Source organism: Aspergillus steynii, assembly GCF_002849105.1.
Source record: "Aspergillus steynii IBT 23096 chromosome Unknown P170scaffold_2, whole genome shotgun sequence".
Taxonomy (NCBI): domain Eukaryota; kingdom Fungi; phylum Ascomycota; class Eurotiomycetes; order Eurotiales; family Aspergillaceae; genus Aspergillus; species Aspergillus steynii.
In genome coordinates, this window is record NW_020194399.1 from 2,801,124 (window position 1) to 2,819,784 (window position 18,661).

An 18,661-nucleotide genomic window follows, 5' to 3' on the forward strand; every position below is an offset into this window, starting at 1 on the left:
AATTCTCCTATTCAGCTTTCATATTAATTGTTTGATCCATAAGATCTCGAGATTCGCTCGTGGAAACTCCGTTCGATTCCGATGCGTTCCTGCTATGTATTCTGCCTTTTCTTAGCCAGAGGCAGGTGGCGAAGAAGCCTTGCACCTCACTCCAGAGTACAACCAGCTCGTCGGACATAATGGACATTAATTATAGATCGTGGGGCGAGAGGAGCCGGCTGCCGCGTGTGAAGATCCTCCGGCCACCAATATAAAGTAAGAAATGCTATCTTTGTTGGGTTTTGGTGGCATAAGCGCGAAGGAAGGAGAGTGGGGCTGTTGATCGGATTTAAGAAATGGTGATAAAAGGAATTAAGACCTCATTTATAATCGACTCATTCCTAAACACGCGTTTTTCTCGGTCTTAAGGAATACATCATCCTTGTCACTTCTCCGTGGCGTGGTATATAGGAGGGCGGTTAATCCAGAGGAGTCTTCCGAAGAAGTTTGTTTTTTGCTGAAGAAGTCCACTTTATATATCTAACTACCGTTTTTCCGCCCTAGCAAAAGCAACGCAACCAATCGCTCCTACCAACCCTCACCATGGTCGTATTCGACGCATCTGCAACCAGCGAGGATGTCACCGGCGCCTTTTCGACGCAGATCAGAGGTCGCACCTTCGTGATCACCGGAGCCGGTCAGCCCAGCATTGGCAGCAAGATAGCCACTTCGCTGGCGAAGTTTGCGCCCGCGCATATCCTCATCGCCTCCAGAACAGCCAAGAAGGTCGAGCCTGTGCTCCAGGAAATCAAAGAGATCGATCCATCCGTGAAAGCCACCTTCGTACAGGTCGACCTGTCCGACCACGACTCAGTGCGCCAAGCCGCCAACGAGATTCTGGCCGCTGCGCCCAAAATCGACGTCCTCATCAACAGCGCCGGAATCATGGGGTTGAAGGAATTCACCGTCGACAAACAGGGCATCGAGATGCAGTTTTCTGCCAATCACGTCGGCCACTTTCTGCTTACGAATTTGCTTGTCCCGGCTCTGCTTGCAGGCGTTGCTGAGGCCGGCAATGCTCGCGTCGTGAACCTCACAAGCTCGGGCCACCGGATCAGCCCGGTGCGTTTCGAGGACTGGAACTACTCGGGCGGCAAGGAATATGATCTCTGGACTGGGTATGGGCAGGCAAAATCGGCGAATATTCTCTTTGCCTACGGGTTGACCAAGAAGCTGAAGGCCCGCGGCATCACGTCGACAGCGGCGCATCCTGGCTATAACGCTGACACGAAACTGGGCGCGCATCTGACGTGGGACGACTATGACGGAGTCTTCCCGACGGCAAAGAAGAACACTGGACTGGACTTTACGTTTGAAGAGCCTCGATTCAAGACTTACACACAGATTGCGGCTACTCCACTGATTGCTGCCCTCGACCCCGAGCTTCCTGCCAAATCTCCTGCTTATCTACAAAACAGCGAGATCACAGAGACGCCAGCGGAGTACGTGCGTGATGATGAGAGTGTTGAGAAGCTTTGGAATCTGAGCGAGGAACTTGTGGGGCAGAAATTCGATTATTAAATTGCTACAAAATACTGGGTGTGAACTTCTCGGATCTTGATAGAGAAGATACAATAAGTCGCCAGGCAGCAAACGCAATGAATTGAATAAATAAATACATGTCATTCAACCTAAGCTCGTAGGGCTTCAAAGTCTCAATTAACTTTTCGAAGATGAGAAACAAGGTCAAAGTTTTCAACACTCGGCTTTGCGCACCGAATGCTGGCCAAAGTGCATTGTTCTTTACTCTTGGGGCAGCAGCCAGTAGAGCTACTAAAAACCGATGGTTCAGACATTGGACTTCTAATGGCATCAACCATTGTGACGGGCGTTCAGCAGGCATTATCACATCGCCAGATCTTATGTTCAGCTCGGCCGAGCGTTGTCTCACCGCTGCCCGCACGCCTTGAAGAAGGCTTGATTCTGGTGTCACACAAACCAATCACAGGTGTGTACCTGCGCCTCGATTTCCAAAGACGTGTTGAAGGGGTATTGGTGACAAAGAAAGGAAATAAACCTGGTCGACTTTTTTTGAATGGGGGCGGATTGCAGAATGGTCTGGAAGATAGTCTTGATTTTGAGCGAGAAGCGATCGATGACCACAATTATAAAAAGCCCTGGCTGTCACAGGCTCTCTGGAGTGCTTACACTCATGCAGTATCTCTGTTATAAAAGGACTGCTGGTTAGCATTACCAGAATGAAATTAGTCCCTCAATTTCTTGCGTGCGGGCTCGCACTTCAGCAATTCGTGGCTGGTACCCCTCTGCCAGAATACTTTGACAATACTCCCATCACGCGGTGCGATCTATCTGTCCCCAAAGTTGGAGCAGAGCTGGGTCGAGCCCTTTCCAAAGGAACGATGATTTTTGGGCCGTCCGACTCTCCATGGGACGAGGCTGTCGAAAGGTACAATACATTCGTTCGACCGGATATCCAAATTGTTGTGCAGCCAGCAGAAGAATTGGATATTTCTACAATTGTGAGTACTTTATTCGGTGGACTAATTGCGAACAAATCTAACCCGGAAGTAGGTAAAATATTGTAACCGGAATAGCATCGACTTTATGGTCGTAAACCGGGGACATGCCATCACCTCCACCATTGGGACCTTCGAAGGTCTCCAGATTGACTTGTCGTCACTTACCAATATCGACATTGCAGGCGATAAAAAGACAGCCTGGTTCCAGGGCGGTACGTACGACGGCCAAGTTATGGAGGTTCTCTGGGAGAAGGGATATGTCGCAAGTGGGTGTTCCAGTAATCCTTCATCTCCACGCGACCCAACTAACAACAGCAACCCATTAGCTACCGGCAGCTGTAGTTGCGTCGGCATGATGGGCCCTGGCCTTGGTGGTGGACATGGCCGCTACGAGGGTCTTTACGGTCTGATCAGCGACAACCTTGTCAACTTAAACGTTGTCCTTGCGGATGGCTCGGAGATCCGCGTCAACAATGAACGTCATCCGGATTTATTTTGGGCCATGCAAGGCGCCGGCCACAATTTCGGCATTGTCACAAGTTTCGAATTGAAAATCTACCCGCGCCAGGTTGACTCGTGGCATTATCACAATTATATATGGAAGCAAGATCAGCTTGAGACCGTGTTCAAAGAGCTCAACAAGTTCCACGACAACGGAAATACTCCTGTGCTAATGGGCAATAATTTTGGTATGTATCGGATGAACGCCACCGTTAGCGACAACGAGGTATGCTTTGAATTTCTCTCGTTACTCCCCACCCCGCCACCTGCTGTCTAACACATTACGAACATAACCAGGCTATTCTCTACTGGACCTTCGCCTATGCTGGTCCCGCCAAGGATGGCGAGGAGCTACTCAAGCCATTCAACGCGATCCCCGCCGTCTGGGACAAACAAGGCGATGTTCCCTACCCGCAGATTTCCGATATCCAAGGCACCGGGATGAAGAGCCCGCTCTGCGCCCCCGAAACGACCCACATTACATCGACAGCGGGTATTAAAAGCTACAACATCACCGCTCAACGGGAGATCTACGAGCTCTTCAACAGGAGGGTTGCAGAACAACCCGAATTCAAGACCGCTCGAGTCGTGCACGAGGGCTACTCAAATGCGGGCGTTCGCAAGAGGGACCCAGCCTCGTCGGCGTTCCCTTTTCGTGACGAGAACCACCTGCTGTATGTGAAACTAACCTCCCATAAGCCAACAATATTTCTGACAGAATGAATAGGTTCTTCGATGCCGTGCTGGAGGAAGGATCCGATCTGACTGAGGCGGCACAGGAGTTTGCGGCGGAAGTGCGTGACCTCTGGAACGCCGGGCAACCAGAACGTAAGCCGTCGACATACGTGAATTACGCGGCTGGAGGCGAGGCCCTGGAATCGCTGTATGGCTGGGAGCCGTGGCGCCTAGAATGGTTGCGTCGGCTGAAAGCGAGATACGATCCCCACAACCGCTTTCGCTTCTACAACCCTATCATTACAGAGTGAGGGAAAAAGGGGCACTAAACTAATGATTGTGATCGTGTCTGTTTATATGTAGAAACTCAACTGAATTTAGCCCCGCACGGCGAAACAGGTTTGAATTCCATCACTTGTCTACATCCGAGCTTGAAAATGCATTGTATTTCCTCGAAAAGGATAAAAGCCGACATGAAGTTGGGTACAAATCCGGTCTCAAAAAGCAAACATGATACTAAATATGGTACTGGGCTGAATTTGAATTTCTCCCGGGCCTGGGTGACTTGGCTGAAGTGCCCTGGATCTCAGCACTAGTATTGCGAACCCCTCGGGACTGAATCACAGATGGGATTTTCACGACCGGAAAGGCTGCAGGATCGGAAGACCACAATTTCATCGCGTGGTGGAACTTAAACACTGGACCCTAAACAATCCCCAATCCTCTCCGAGCAAAACGACCAGTACGGGGCAAATTAGGGCATCGCCGATCCCGTGCATCCCATCTGGGCACCTATTCTCTGTCAACGCAGAGGATATCACCGCGATACTACTGCTAGAATGGAGCTTACATTATCAAGATCCCAAAGCACATACACATACAACATGAATCGTTCCCATGTACTGACTGGACAGTAGCTGACAGAGATCTAGCCCAGGTTCTGACTGCTGTCCAAAACGGATTCGGCCTGGCCCCATTGGCTGTGACTGCCAAAGATGCTGAAAGGAACAATCCGAACAGACCCGGGCCCTGCGACGCCACTTATACTTATTGGGTGAAACTTCACAACTCAGAAATAATGACCTTCGCTCATCTTGCACATCCCTTCAATCACTTTGGCTGTGAACTACTTCTTTGCGGACCTACTCAAACCTCTTTTGCTACCCGCAATCCTGACCATAATATAAATAATTTATGTGTAGGAGGCTGGCTCTATAGATAATGTCTTCAATCAGTTTATTCCTGATAACAACCACACTAACTCTCCAGTGCCGATTTTTCTATTTGGTAGTCTGAGCCCTGTTCTCAAGTTGCGAAATGTTGGCAACGCAAATTGGTTGTAGAGAAATGGGAGAGAGCGCCGGGATACGCAGTCGGAACAGTTACAGCAAATGAAGAATGGACGTTAACCACAACAGGAAAAGGGGCACAAAAAGTGGACCAGATGACTAGTGGCAGAGCGTGGAATGTAGCCCAATTATATGAATTATTCTCTTCCACTGGCTCCAGTGAGACCATGGAGAATTAATCTTCCGAGATTCGGTTCAAGGATCCACACACTGCCACTGCTACCACCAGTGTCCCTGGGCATATGTCAATCAAACTATGCAGCATGCACATATTTTAATGAACCCTGAACGACATCTGAAAAGTATTCGATATTCATCAAATATCTTCAAATACCATATTCTCTTGGATTTGTTATCATAAAAATTCAATTCGCAAATCCGCGCACAAAAAGATCCACAATGGCACAAAATCAGCCCTCGTATCTGCCACCGGACATTCTGGAGTCCCAAATATCCATGATCGACCTGTTAACCGCCATGTTTCCTTCGCCGGGAGAGGTTGAAATACCCGAATCGACATCTCAATGCGTCGAGAAACTTCGGGAATGGTGCGAAAATCCCTCGTCGCCAATGCCATCGGGAATCCCCACCAGCATATATCTCACGGTCTCCTTGCCAATAGCAGATGGAGAAAAGTCTATCCAAGTTAATATGTCTATTCCACTTCAATCGGAAAAAGACACAGACACGATAGACCAGCCGCCCCCGGCAAATTACTCATTACGCCAACCAGACTGGATGTCCAAGGCCGAGTTGGCACAGCTGGCCGCCGGAATGCCGCAAGATGATGTCTTGGAGACGTTTGAATACGTACAAGAAGAGCTAAACCGCTTCTTGGAATCGCAAAAGCAACGAGAAGCCCAGGCCGCGGAGGCAACCAATGCCAGTTCAGGCCGTGAAGGTCCCATTGTGCGAGTTTGGTTCTATTTCCCGTCTCTATCAACGAGGAAGAAGAGAGATGATATGGTCAACAATGCTCCTGCCTATTCTCTCACTGGCTTTGTTCTGGCGGGGAAACCGGGAGTGCTGTGTCTAGAGGGAGCTTCGTCCGACATCGACGCTTACATGAGCTTCATTAAGACGCATTCGTGGGGCGATATACCAAGCCACCAGAAGAAGGTTAGTGAGAGATTCCGTGAGAAGGATGGTGTGGAGAGAGTGTTTAGTGGGATGGAGGAGATTACGGACTCGCTGGGTGAGCGCGGTGGGCAAAGGGCCAACCGTGGAGATATGCAGGCTCTGGAAGCGTGGTTGGACGCTAGAGGGTTACAGGAAGCATTTGAGAAGGTTATCTTCTAAACTTTCGACTAAAGCCATGTATACATTCTCATGTTTGCTGGGAACACTTGTGGGTTTGGCAGTCTTCGTGGACAAAGAAAAAAACGAGCAGAACTCATAACTGAAAAACAAAAGAAGAGAAAAAGAAACTCGCAAGAACACACTGGTTACGCACCAAGTTCAGTAAATCGCAACTTTAAAGTAGGCGGCGGGCCCGTAGCAAAAAGCCCTACTGGACGAGGGTCAGAATTCTCCGTCCGCTCAATATGGAATCTTTCCACAAGCAAGGCAACCTGTCGTTTCATCTGTGCGAGGGCCAATGCCCGTCCCACACAGCTTCTTATCCCATGAAAAAACGAGAGCATGCAAACCGACGCCGGAGCACCGCCTAATGCTTCTATCTTAGGGCTTTCCGAGTCTGATTGGTCAATCCACCGATCAGGTTTGAACTTTTCGGCATCTGCACCCCAGAGATGCTGAGCACAGTTGATAGCTCGGGTGCACATTCCCACGAAAGTCCCTTTAGGCACTACCTGATCGCATATGGTGGTATCGCGGATGGCCTTGCGAAGAAGAAGTGTAAAGGTAGGGTAAAGTCGGGTGGCTTCCATGACTATGGCGTTGAGCATTGGTAGTCGATCATAGTCTTCTTCTTCTAGGGAACCTTTGCCATCTTTCGCGTGTATTAACTCTTCTCGTAGCCTCTGTTGGGACTCCTGATAGGTAGCTAGACAGTATATCACCCACGCAAGGGTGCCTCCAGTACTTTCGAATCTGCGAACCTTAGCCAACCTATTCAAGACATATATCTTAGGGACGTGAGAAAGTCGTACCCAGCACCTATAATGACAACAATTTGTGCAATTGCTTTCTCTTCGTCAAAAGATTCGGATTTGACAAGATTAGTCAGAAAGTCGAGATCTTTTTCTTCCCCTTTCTCCAACTGATCTAATCTTTGCCGGATTGTGCGACGACACACGTCAGTCATGATATCATGCGCTTGGTCCATTTCCTTTGCTGTCGCCGATGGAATCAAATTCAGAATCCACTGCGGAGCAATGTTATAAAGTGTAAAAAGCGATCTCTTCTCCTTGTTACTCTCGAAGAGCACCTCATGCGCGTGGAAGATCTCATGGTTCTTCCCAAGTATCGTCTCAAAGTCAACACCAAGCGCAATTAGCCCTGTGACATCCATTGAGACCATATCAACAACTTTTGCGATATGCACAGTCGTTGAATTCGGATTGCAGTTGTTCCGAAAGTCATTAGCGGTGCAGAGATCCGAAATATGATCTGCAAACTGTCTGGACTTCTTCGTCAACATGGGCCTTAGCCTTTTAACGTTACTTTGATTGAATACAGGGAGGTAGGTCTTCCGGTTGGCCTTGTGTTCTTCTTGCTCTTGCGAAACTATACCATGCCCCCAGAAACGCTTTGTAAATCGTTTGAAACCGCTAGGCTTCTCATAATCATATTGCCGGTGGGATAGCACTTCCGTCAGGGCCTCAGGGCTCGTTGGAATAAGGTACTCCGATCCGAAGAGGCCAAAGAGGTGCATTAAGCCCTCCGGATAAGGTCTCTCGTTGATCCAGTCCGTTACCTTATATGCCAACGGTTCGTCAAGCACGTCAAAGACATGGTCCCATAACCAATTTGAGGACTAGAAGGTTAGTTGATGGCATAGCAATAGTCGGGCCAATATACCTTCGGTCCAGGCAGGTGCTTCAGGATGCTTGAATGACGCCTAGTTAGTGTTCGAACAACAACTAACAGGAGGTTCATGCAGATCCATGACACCGTGATTTCAAAGGTCAAGAGAATTAATTAGACTGGCTGAATGCCTAACTGACGAGTTATAAGCCAAAAGGCCATACCCCAAATAAAGAGCTTTGATATGGAATTCGCCATGATTTTGAATGTATGCGTTTATATGTTGGATAAGGACAAGCTTATCGTCTCACAACATCATACAAATGCCCAGTTCATTGCCCATGCTTAAATACCTCCATAATGTGGAGACAACGTCCCATCTTTAGAAAGCTGGCATGCTATCATGCGGTTCATCTGACACTGAAGTGGGTTCAGGGGCACATAATACAGGGCCATGCATATGTCTTACTTAATAGACACAGACCTTCTTCCTAGGATGCGTATGACGAGTATTTCCCATTAAGTCATGCTGCTCATATAGTACTTTCAGGCCAGTTCTGCCGAGGGTTGCGCTTTTCTACGGCTCAGAAAAATTCAAGCTTTAGTTCCGCAACTAGACCGGTTAAGATCCTGATGGTGAACAAGCAAACTAAGTTGAGAGTAGATGACTTCAACCATGGAGCAAGTCATGAATCAGACGAGCGCCCCTTGCATTGTTCACAACATGTTAGTTCCCGCAAGGGGCCGCCTACAGGTGTGGTCAAATCCCGTCATTACCATAGCGGAGAATCATAAGCTTAGTTTACGTCAGGGTTTCTGTGAACTGAATCGTGTCTAATACCTCTTTTGGTAAAGCACTGCTGTATTTTACGGACGGGAAATTGTTCATTGGCCAAGGGGGTTGGATTCAGCGACTAACACCATGGCTGACCCTTGATGGATGCCGTAAGGACTGCCTAATTGGGTCGCCCACGCATCCTCTACATAACAGCGAAGACTATAGACCTCTGGGGCCTGTTAACTCACCGTAAGAGTCACGCAGTTCTTCCATAGTACTTGGTACATCATTACTGGTATTAATTCTATTCAATCGTGACTGTGGGAAAACCTAAAACAACAAATCCACTTGTGGCACTGTGAATTTTGATGTCGAATGGAGGCTAAACATGGGTTTATGATAGCCGGCGTCCGGAAATATACTCCAATGCCGCCCAAGGAAAAGAGAAAAGGCGAAAGGATTTCAGTGCGGAGAACACAGACAGCAAAGGGTGAGTGAATATTTCCACGTACTTCAGAAGAGGCTCTCACCATTGAGTTGAAGTTGCATTCTTTACTCAATTTCCAACAGCCACTATTCTTGACGGTCCTGTTTTTCCTTGTTTCGAGCAGAGCAAGCCTGTCATGGAGGCGAATCGACCATCACAATTGCCCATCTGACAAACCCTGTTAATAATCCATCAACTAGATATGAGATGTTCAACCTTACATAAACTTTGCTATGTTAAAGATAATTTTCTACCGTAGGATAGGATTTGACGCTTATGTAAGAGTTCAATATTCTTTTATCTTCTAGTGTTGAACGGGTTCAAGTAACCTTTGAGGAAGTCAAAGAAAGCCCTAAATTCAGGAAAGCCATACGAAGATTTCATAACGTTGATTTAAAATATACTCATCCTCAACCATTAGCCACTAGTCGCAGCGGTTGAGTGTTGTAGGAATTGATTCATCTTATCACCCCCAAGGTATCATGCATCCAAGCCGCGGGCCGCCAAGGTCCTTACACACGCCGCGCCATAAAAAGGCCAACTCCTAGAATACCTTTTGCAATATGGCATCACTATTAAAGTATTCATAGTTCATATTGGCATATGGATTCTAAAAGTCCGTCTATTGACCAGTCTAACGAAAATGGGTCTGTGTTGGCTTCAAAAACTCTGAAGACGTAAGCTCCTGTTCATCACCTGTCACGGCACTGATAAGATACTAATGACCTAGAAGCGCAGATTTCCGCGTTCTTCCACTTCTTGTCCTCTGCTTTGCAATATATCAGTTGGAACGGACAAATATCGCCAGCGCACTGACTGGCGGGTTCGCAGACACCATTTCTGTGAATCAAAACACGATCAATCTTGGCAATCAGTTGATGTTTTTGGGCGTGGTAGTGCTAGAGATTCCTTCGAATCTTATACTTCAGCGAGTACGTGAAGTGCAATTAATAATCTATGAAAACTAATGCTAACTTTCGCACTAGGTTGGACCTAGACGATGGATTAGTGTCCAGGTCTTTATATTCGGGGCCGTCGCTGCATTGCAAGTATTTGTTAGAGATAAGACTGGCTTTCTTCTTACAAGAGCGATTCTTGGTCTTGCAGAGTCTGGTTTTATCCCGGGCGCCATGTATACATTATCGACGTGGTATACAAGGGAGCAGTTGACCAAACGGATTGCGATCTTTTTCTTCGGCATGTTTGGGGGCAATGCTGTGTCACCTCTTCTAGGAGCAGGATTGCTGAGGCTTGACGGGAGGGGAAAGCTTGCAGGATGGCAGTGGATATTTTTAGGTATTCCGGAATGAGACTAACTAATAGGGAACAGGCTAACGTTGAGCAGTGGAAGGAATACTATCTATGGTAGTATCCATTGCGATATTTTTCTTTCTCGCTGAAAGACCGAATAGCACGCCAGAAACATTGAGTACCGACACCGGCAAAGACGACGGATCCGAGGTCAATGCTCATACTCAAGCTATATCCCCCAAAGATGTCTGGAACACATTGAGTAACGTTCGAAAATGGCCACACTTTCTTGCTACGGCCTGTGTATTCTCGACATGGAGCCCACTCACAACATACACGCCCAGCATTATCATGTCTTTGGGTTTTTCGCGAATTGAATCAAACGCCATCGCGGCTATAGGCAATTTTGCGACACTGCCTGTCATTCTATTCTTCGCCTGGCTGAGTGACAGGACCAAAAGCCATGGATTGATCGTGATGGTTGCAATTGCTGCCTACCTCATCGCGCTGGTTCTGTTGAGAACTATCCAGCCTCACGTTGGACAATGGGGTCGAATTGGCCTTTGGACAACGGTGAATGGATTGGCAGTAGGCTATCATCCGATTCATAATGCATGGATCCAGATCAACTGCAAGACTCCGGCTGAGAGAAGTATTAGTGTTGCGTATGTTATCAATGATTACTATGGTCGCGAGGAACAACAGCTAACCATACCTATTCTATAGAATGTGTAAGATATTCAAGCATTATTTCTCCGAGTACCGGTGACACTAACATCTTCGCAGTCGTAATGACTGCCACCAGCGGGCTTATGGCGGGTACACAGATCTTCCGAGACGACGAGTCATCCACATTGTAAGCTCTTTCTTTGAATTTCCTATTCATAACCTGAGTTTGAATATTAACAAGTTCTTGCTATCTTAGATATCCCAGGGGAATTTTGATAATGATCGCTCTGGCTGTAGCAGGCCTCGTTCTGACAGCGATGCAGCAATTTATTTACTTCCTAACCAACCGTCAGCACAAAGCTGAACAAAACGTATAGCCTGGCTTGGGCTACAACGAAGTATACATCAATCACTACAAAGTAGATGAATAAAATGCCGCTTTAGTGAAGCGCTACGCCAGTTGTAGGGTCTGTGTGTTGACATCACTCTATCGATGATCCTGTAACCATCACTTAAACTGAACAACCTACTTACTCCCTCCATATTGCTCTAGCAAGGTAGATATATTGGTTGGATGTCCGCGGTAATAAAAGCTTTAAAGCTTCTATCTTTCCGTTTGGGACAGCTAAATACGCAGGAGCAGCATAGTTTTGACAGGGCTGATTCAAAATGCCCCGATATATGCGAGCCCTTTTCCAACTTCGTCGATCCCGTCGACGAATAAAAGCAAGTCGCATGATCCCTTACACGTTGCGAAAAACGACGGAGTGCCTCACATAAAGCTATCCCAGATAATTGGGGTTGATGGTGCCAAATCAACACCGTCGCCCGTAACCCATTCAGAAGCGCTGATTGATGGACCCGATTCGCCAATCCATGAAAGCGACTCCCATGGATTCAATGGAACTGTTGCCGTGGAAGTTTCAGAAAATCCGTCTTTTAATGGGTCATACAGCAAGTCTTCCGGAGCAGGAATGCTGTGATATGGGCTCTCAGCGCCGATAAAAGGCGATGATGGTGTTTTGAAACGCGGATTTCGATTCCTCGGTCGCATACCACGACGAAGCTCCATCATGGCATTTTCGAGTGCTACTTGGGCGACTTTGCGAGCTGTAATATCATCTTTACTTTTCTGCTGAAGCTTGCGTGCTATACTCGCAGTCCCTGTTGCTATTCGGACCATTTGGCTGAACTCTCCACAGGACCTATCGTTCAGACATTGGATAAATCGCACTCCTGCATCGATGCCATCGATGATTTGACTGCTGGACGAAGTCTCTGGATCGTATATAATGGTTGTGAGAAGAAGGATGAGGCTAACGATTATAGGGGACGGTAGAAGCCTGTCAATAACGGAAGTTAGCCACTGAAAATGGAGTGTCCGTCCGTTACGTACCAAAAAGGCCAGAGGCCAGCTGTTCGTAATTTCTGCACTGTCCGAATACCTGAAAGAGCCGCTTCTGTGCGCTTTTTCTTTGCTAACTCAATGCGACTGGCAATTTCAGAATTCGTGCCGGCATGACGCGAATAAAGTCCGGTACTTGGGCAATGAATGGCCGGCAATCGGTGAATAGTGATGAGGCAGTTTTCGAGCATGAGTGATAGGAGAATGGATTCAGTAGATCGTGAGAATCCATCGTCGTTTCTTATATTGTATGGTAATCCATTTTCCCACGCTCTAAGCTTTCCTTCCAAGTCGAAGGAAGCATCGAGAAGCTCCACCCCGGGCTTATTTTGAGCTGTCGCCGAATAAAGCTCCTCGTATATCTCCTCTTCAATTGCCGCCAGTGAGGAAAGGTGTGGTAGAACACTACCTGCGTCTTTGTCCCCACATTGAAGACAATCAGCTCCTTGGTAACTCATTCTCGTCATCGGTGGTAGACCTGAATGCAGAGAAAATCTGACTTCTGTGAGTTCTCGAATCCAGTACTGCCAGATTTTAATGTACATACTCTTTGTCCAAAACATACAAAACCCGGCGTGTTTTCTGGACTTCCACAGGGCACACGCCTTTGGGCAAGTTATTCTGAGTCGACCCAAAAACACTGGCTTGGCGAATTGCATTCCCTAGAAGCTTGGGGGCATCGTTGAATTGCATTGCCCCTTGTAAAAATATCGACTGAAGCCATATAAATGAGCTGTAGAGATAGATAAAAGGTCTGATGACTTACCATTATAGTCAAGCCTTGGATGTTTCTGAAGTTGCTTTCTGCATTATTTCCTATTACCGATATCTCTGGTAGAAGTCGCATTGCTGCGTTGAAATACGTCCAGGCAGCAGCAGCTACCTTGTTATTGTTTGCAGTAGCCCATAACTGTAATTTGTATGCCACTGCAATCACCGCATATCCCGAAGCTCTCGAGCCCGAGTCCAGCACTTCCTGCTGCGTGTACAGCCGTGAGATAAGCCTTCTTAATTCATTGTCTTGAAATATGGGAAATATCGCATTAAAATGTCGTAGGTAACCATCAATTAGATTTCGAGTTTCTTCATATGGCGGTAAGCGGGTTGACGATTTTGCCTTTGGCAGTGTTTCCTGGATATCAGACTCGAATAAAGCGCGACTGGGGTCCATTTCTCGCATCATTTCAGAGACCTTCTGCAGGATCGTCGGCTGAACACTTCGATTGGCCCATCCTGAGGCAAGAAGCAGTGGGAAGTCAAAGTTCCCATCTTTGTCAAATTAGTCCTGCCACGTATACCAGTGTTGTGAAAGCGCGCCTACCTTCAATATTTCGCTCGTCAACTAAACTATATCAGCCATGTTATCAGAAGATTCGCTGGGCCTGGAGTGGATCACGAACGCTCTGCTTCCTCACCATCCTCGTTATTATCAGAAACAAGCGCATTAAGTCTGTTTATCCGATCGATGCATCTTTGTATATCTGAGCTATTAAATGGCTGTGAGCTTTTTGTCATCGCTTAAATTGTAGGCCTTGAACCCAGGTGGGTTGGAAGGGTGCTATACTCCACGGATCTTGCACTCGCTACTCCCGACGATTGATCTGCATGGGGCTGAGAAATTGAGCCCGGATTGGAGCGCCGACGCTTGAGAGAGCCATTCAATTCGTTCTTTCAATATTCGTGTCAATACATACCACAATCGACTAAAATGTTGACGGTAAATAATTAAGATTGGGGCTTATCGTACGTGTTCTGCGTGGGCCATGGTGGACATGCAAGAGGCCACAGCACTCGACGTGGTATGTCACTAGCCAGTGTGCGGGACCCAGGAATTACCAGAATGAATTACCACCACCGTCAGCTAGTCATTATCGCGATTGTGTCGACGTGTCTTAAAATCAGGAGAGAAATGACAGACACTGTTGGTCTCAAGTCGGGCAATAATCTGACTAATCACGATGGCATCAGCGCGTTTTCCATGACTAGTCTAGATTAGGGAAGGCGTCTCGGCAAAGCGATACAATTCCGCAGCATAAAGTTCAACCCATACATAAATCTGTGCATTGATGAATCAGATAAAGCACAGTTTCATTCCCTCTGTTGTTGATCAAAGCATGAAGCAACTCCAGTAATTTACCACCTTTTTTCAAGATATTACTGACTCCTGGCCGCTAGTTGTATTCTAAGTGTACTGATATTTTCAACTCTTCGTTAAGGTGCGAAACAGTTCTGGATTTGCCATGTACCGAAGCTATTACTATATATAATGCATGCCTACTAACTATGTTGCAAAACAATATCCTCGACCTCCTTTTCACTCAGCACACCGACCCCCAGCAGATCATTATACACATTTTCCGCAGGAAACAGAGAGCCATATCCTTCACCGAAGATAGTCCGTTTGATCAGGTTAATGGCAAAGACACCAAGGTTGGGACTGGGCTTCTGCAGTTCCGCAAAAGCATCTGCTTCGAGTTGATCGGTAGTCACGACCTTTGTAGGCAATTCCTTCTTCGATAACCGAAGCAACTCATTCTGGGTTATCTCGGCCTCACGAACATAGACCGTACGGTTCTTGGTAGCATCCAAGTTTCGAACAACACCAGCGATTCCCTTACCGATGCCCGCAAGAGTCGTGGCGCTGATCTTCCGGTCTCCACCATCATACAGCTCCGCCTCTGGCCCTGCGAGCTTCAACAAGAAGCCAACCTTTAGGCCCCAATCAAGGAAGGGACCATTGATAAACAGCGTGTAGGTGAAAGTGCCACCTGATTTCTCGGAAGCTTCTTTGAGATGTTGCTGGACTGCGACTTTGTCTCCGAACACAGGGACCTTGGCAGCTTTGGGGTTCGCGGTATCAGAGCCGAATTCGGAAGGAATGAATCGCTGGACCTTGGCGGCAACCGCGGCATCGACTAGTCGAAGATGGATTTCACGAGGAATCGTTCCTGCACCAAGCGTGTTCACGACCACATCCTGACCAGTCAGGGCGGAAGTCAACGACTCCAAGGAGTTGTAGTCCACTTGAGCGACTTTGGCGCGGGTGTCGAATTTGTTGTCTTTGTTCTCTCGGGTCAGAACGGTTACTTCGAAACCCGCATTGAGAAGTTGTTCGAGAACAGCGGGGCCTAGGTTTCCGCTGGCCTACACTCATGTTAATGAATTGAAAGTGCCAATATATGGGGGATGGAATGCACATACTCCCGCGAGGGCAATTTTTGGCGACATGACGAGAGAAGTGGGGGGTCGAAGCTTAAAACTTGACGGCTATCAATTATGTATGGGAGGTTCTGAACCTTGACTATAGATGAGAATGATGTTACCTTCAGATAGAGGGCTTGTCGAATTATTTATAGTTGGACTCTAGTAGATGAAATCGAGTGATAAAATGGCATCACAGGGAATTTGTCAGAGTCTGTGGCAACTAGTAAAGACGCTTAGCAAGCCCGGATCTCTGGACAAGCACAGCTTATCTCCCATCTAGATTCACATTTGGCTTTGGCAGCCACCCAACCGGATGGAAATTACCGTTTCCGGTTTAGCTGACTCGGTCCCGGTTGATACCGAAAAACTCTAAAAGTCCCGCGAAACTCTAATTTGCATTATGCACCGAATTTATGAATCGGCCCTATTTATGAACACATGTCGCGAAGCCCGCCCGCGGAATTGGTCCGCAATTGCTCAGATTTCGATTTGAAATCGACACCATAGCCAGTGTTGACGTGATATCAAGGTGCTGTTTTGAAACATATGAGTTCGTTGCTTGAGAATGCGTGCTTTTGCTTTGGAAAACTTTAAAGTTCTCGAACATTCATAAGCTTCAACCACGCCTCAAACTGCAATAGCAAATTTTTAAGCTCTTCTGCTGATACATCTATGCAAAGGTTAGCACAGAGAATACAAAATAGGTCAATAGTAAACTGATACCTCCAGCGCCCCCTTGCCGTCCCAAACCTTTGAGTCTATTTGCTTTTGGGCTGATCAGACTTTGCGAAGTCACTGAATGTTGTTAGCAGTGTGCTAGCATTAAATATTTTCTAGCATCACAATTACTCACCACGATTTAGGAGTACCCAAGGCTCAACGGGCAGCAGAAGTTCCACTTTATGTGGTTCCATCAAGGTCAGAAGCTCCTTGGCATATGCGGATGCCACTGCTATCGCACGTTTTTGCCATCGGTCGTTTGCATGCGAGTCCGAATAATTGCTTATTCCTCGAATAGCAACGCATGGAAGGCTCCACGACATTCCCGCCGCTTGTGTATCCAAGCAAAGAATGGAATTATCGTAACGCTGGTTTATCTTGTCTCTTTCAAGACCATTCCTAATGACCATATTCCCAGACGCGATGTTTCCATAATGGACTTTCGGCTTAGATGGTGTCCGGCGTGATTTCCTCAGCACCAGGGCTTGTTGATTGCATTTGTCACATGGCTCTCCCAGGAAAGCATGTACATAGTTCCTTTCGTACAGCACATCATTGCATTCGCCGTCAGGGGGGTAGGCATACCCTGCTCCCAACTCGTCAATGATAACTGGCATATTGTTGATGGGGTTCTTAGGTCGTGATTGGTACGCTCTGAGAAGGTCGACAGCTGCTGAAGCTTTGCGAGATGGCGTATTACGCCAATCCTTTCTCTTTATTGACCCGTCACCTTCTAATTTACCATGGTCAAATTGCACAACCCCCGAATAGACTCCGCTGGGATAACCGATCACGACGTCACCTAAACGAATGTCCCGTCCCGTGTCTGGTACAGCACCACCTGTGCTGACGGAAAGAAGAACTTTCAGGTTTTTAAAGGTCCGTCGCATATTCTCAGCGGTCATAACTGATGGACCTATGCCGGTTTCCCCTGCTGGAAGAAAAGTAATCACAACTTTGTGCTCACCTATCCCGCCCAAGTGATACGAATTTGGGTCTTCTTCCGGGATACTCTGGGGGATACCGTGCTCTTCATCTAGCATGGCCATAGCGACAACAAGTTCTTCGTGACACCCTGAAATCCATCCGATGGTGTATTCGTCGTTGAAATATGGAGAGCGCTGCATGTCTCATGATATCGGAATTTCAACGACTGAACTGGATGTGATACGAAGGTATAGGGGGTTTCAGAGCGTAGTAGCAATGTGCGGAGACAAGAATCGGACCTTCTTCGGATTCATGAGGAAGACTTCAGAGTATCTTTCTCCGAAGTTGGATTCACCAATAAATCAAACGCGGTTCTTTTCCTATCATTATTTTTCTTTCCCATGATACCGTATTAGTAACAAAAGGTTGTCATACCTCCTAGAATGTTGGTAGGAAAGATCAAACGTTGATGTTTAATCAGATTGAGAGAAAACGAGAGGGGCGCCGAAGGTTCGTACGCAATTAAGCCGGCGAGTCTCACAGACACGGGCTGCATATGGCCAATTGATGCCGTCGACTACGCGCCGAGCCGGGAATTTCATGGCCAATTAAATGGCGTTGGGTAGTCTAACTGGGGATCTGATCTTCATACCGTCGCCCCACATAAACAGAAACACGGCAGGATCTGGAAAAGACCATTCATATTATTTGCGGCCTCAGGACGTACCGTTTCATTCCAATCGACTCGGTCTAAGTGATTACGCCCACAAAGGATATTCTGAATGTCACAGAGACTTTGATATAGTGGAAGATGCAGTTCCTTGGCATCAACATGGCCGGAAAGAGAATCGAACGTACCGATAAGAGCTTATCAGAATGGCAGTGAGTATGAACATCGACATTTTTGTGAATGTTAATAAGAGATTTCTGTAGGAAGAATGTCCCTTGTAAGGATCCTATACTTACTGCCTTTTCCTAGAACCCGCGTTTCGAGTTCTCAACTACCACCGAAGGCATGGTTAGTGACGCCCCGGTTCAACACCATACTACTGTACTCGATATCAATATGGTTGGGCAGAATATAAGGCAGTGCTGGGCTTATACGGGCCGCAAATGACGTAGTGTTATACGACTGTCATACGGGGTAGTAGGATCTGACGTTTTGAGGCACTGCTACTGAACATCCTTTCCCTCATAGGTAAATTCAACGTTCTTGGCGCCGATCGACAAGACGAGGCTGAATCTGCA

The 18,661-nt window shown here is 47.2% G+C and overlaps 8 protein-coding genes across 8 annotated transcripts; 4 read left to right on the top strand and 4 right to left on the bottom strand.

Annotated features, from left to right (window-relative positions):
• The first annotated feature begins 509 nt into the window (after positions 1 to 509).
• Positions 510 to 1,628, top strand: P170DRAFT_434108 (NAD(P)-binding protein). The gene has a single exon (XM_024848645.1). The coding sequence runs from the start codon at positions 583 to 585 to the stop codon at positions 1,558 to 1,560; it is 978 nt and encodes a 325-aa protein (XP_024707614.1). The 5' UTR covers positions 510 to 582; the 3' UTR covers positions 1,561 to 1,628.
• Positions 1,629 to 2,237: 609 nt separating this feature from the next.
• P170DRAFT_507141 (FAD-binding oxidoreductase) lies at positions 2,238 to 4,087 on the top strand (the record flags this gene model as incomplete). Its single annotated transcript, XM_024854452.1, has 5 exons — positions 2,238 to 2,519; positions 2,572 to 2,785; positions 2,846 to 3,246; positions 3,318 to 3,694; positions 3,748 to 4,087. 5 exons carry the CDS (start codon positions 2,238 to 2,240, stop codon positions 4,004 to 4,006), a joined length of 1,533 nt encoding a protein of 510 aa, XP_024707615.1. The 3' UTR covers positions 4,007 to 4,087.
• Positions 4,088 to 5,435: 1,348 nt separating this feature from the next.
• P170DRAFT_434109 (DUF1115 domain protein) lies at positions 5,436 to 6,411 on the top strand. Its single transcript, XM_024848646.1, has one exon. The coding sequence runs from the start codon at positions 5,696 to 5,698 to the stop codon at positions 6,341 to 6,343; it is 648 nt and encodes a 215-aa protein (XP_024707616.1). The 5' UTR covers positions 5,436 to 5,695; the 3' UTR covers positions 6,344 to 6,411.
• A 78-nt stretch (positions 6,412 to 6,489) lies between these two features.
• On the bottom strand, positions 6,490 to 8,146 carry P170DRAFT_352458 (cytochrome P450; the record flags this gene model as incomplete). The annotated part of the gene is made up of 3 exons (XM_024843924.1): positions 6,490 to 7,096; positions 7,156 to 7,982; positions 8,027 to 8,146. Coding segments are annotated over 3 exons (1,554 nt in total), but the record flags the coding sequence as incomplete, so codon positions are not given.
• Positions 8,147 to 9,971: 1,825 nt separating this feature from the next.
• On the top strand, positions 9,972 to 11,534 carry P170DRAFT_351579 (MFS general substrate transporter; the record flags this gene model as incomplete). Its single annotated transcript, XM_024843876.1, has 5 exons — positions 9,972 to 10,169; positions 10,224 to 10,533; positions 10,583 to 11,146; positions 11,275 to 11,344; positions 11,414 to 11,534. Coding segments are annotated over 5 exons (1,263 nt in total), but the record flags the coding sequence as incomplete, so codon positions are not given.
• Positions 11,535 to 11,726: 192 nt separating this feature from the next.
• On the bottom strand, positions 11,727 to 14,447 carry P170DRAFT_462300 (fungal specific transcription factor domain-containing protein). The gene is made up of 8 exons (XM_024852094.1): positions 14,310 to 14,447; positions 14,127 to 14,230; positions 13,963 to 14,048; positions 13,884 to 13,904; positions 13,329 to 13,831; positions 13,110 to 13,276; positions 12,554 to 13,057; positions 11,727 to 12,500 (listed from the first exon to the last, which is right to left on the bottom strand). Exons 1-8 carry the CDS (start codon positions 14,334 to 14,336, stop codon positions 11,930 to 11,932), a joined length of 1,983 nt encoding a protein of 660 aa, XP_024707619.1. The 5' UTR covers positions 14,337 to 14,447; the 3' UTR covers positions 11,727 to 11,929.
• A 392-nt stretch (positions 14,448 to 14,839) lies between these two features.
• Positions 14,840 to 15,790, bottom strand: P170DRAFT_402394 (aromatic alcohol reductase; the record flags this gene model as incomplete). Its single annotated transcript, XM_024846422.1, has 2 exons — positions 14,840 to 15,706; positions 15,764 to 15,790. The coding sequence occupies 2 exons, from the start codon at positions 15,788 to 15,790 to the stop codon at positions 14,840 to 14,842; spliced, it is 894 nt and encodes a 297-aa protein (XP_024707620.1).
• Positions 15,791 to 16,146: 356 nt separating this feature from the next.
• Positions 16,147 to 17,845, bottom strand: P170DRAFT_378016 (5'-methylthioadenosine/S-adenosylhomocysteine nucleosidase family protein). Its single transcript, XM_024845426.1, has 3 exons — positions 16,620 to 17,845; positions 16,490 to 16,561; positions 16,147 to 16,436 (listed from the first exon to the last, which is right to left on the bottom strand). Exons 1-3 carry the CDS (start codon positions 17,611 to 17,613, stop codon positions 16,357 to 16,359), a joined length of 1,146 nt encoding a protein of 381 aa, XP_024707621.1. The 5' UTR covers positions 17,614 to 17,845; the 3' UTR covers positions 16,147 to 16,356.
• Between the last annotated feature and the right edge of the window lie 816 nt (positions 17,846 to 18,661).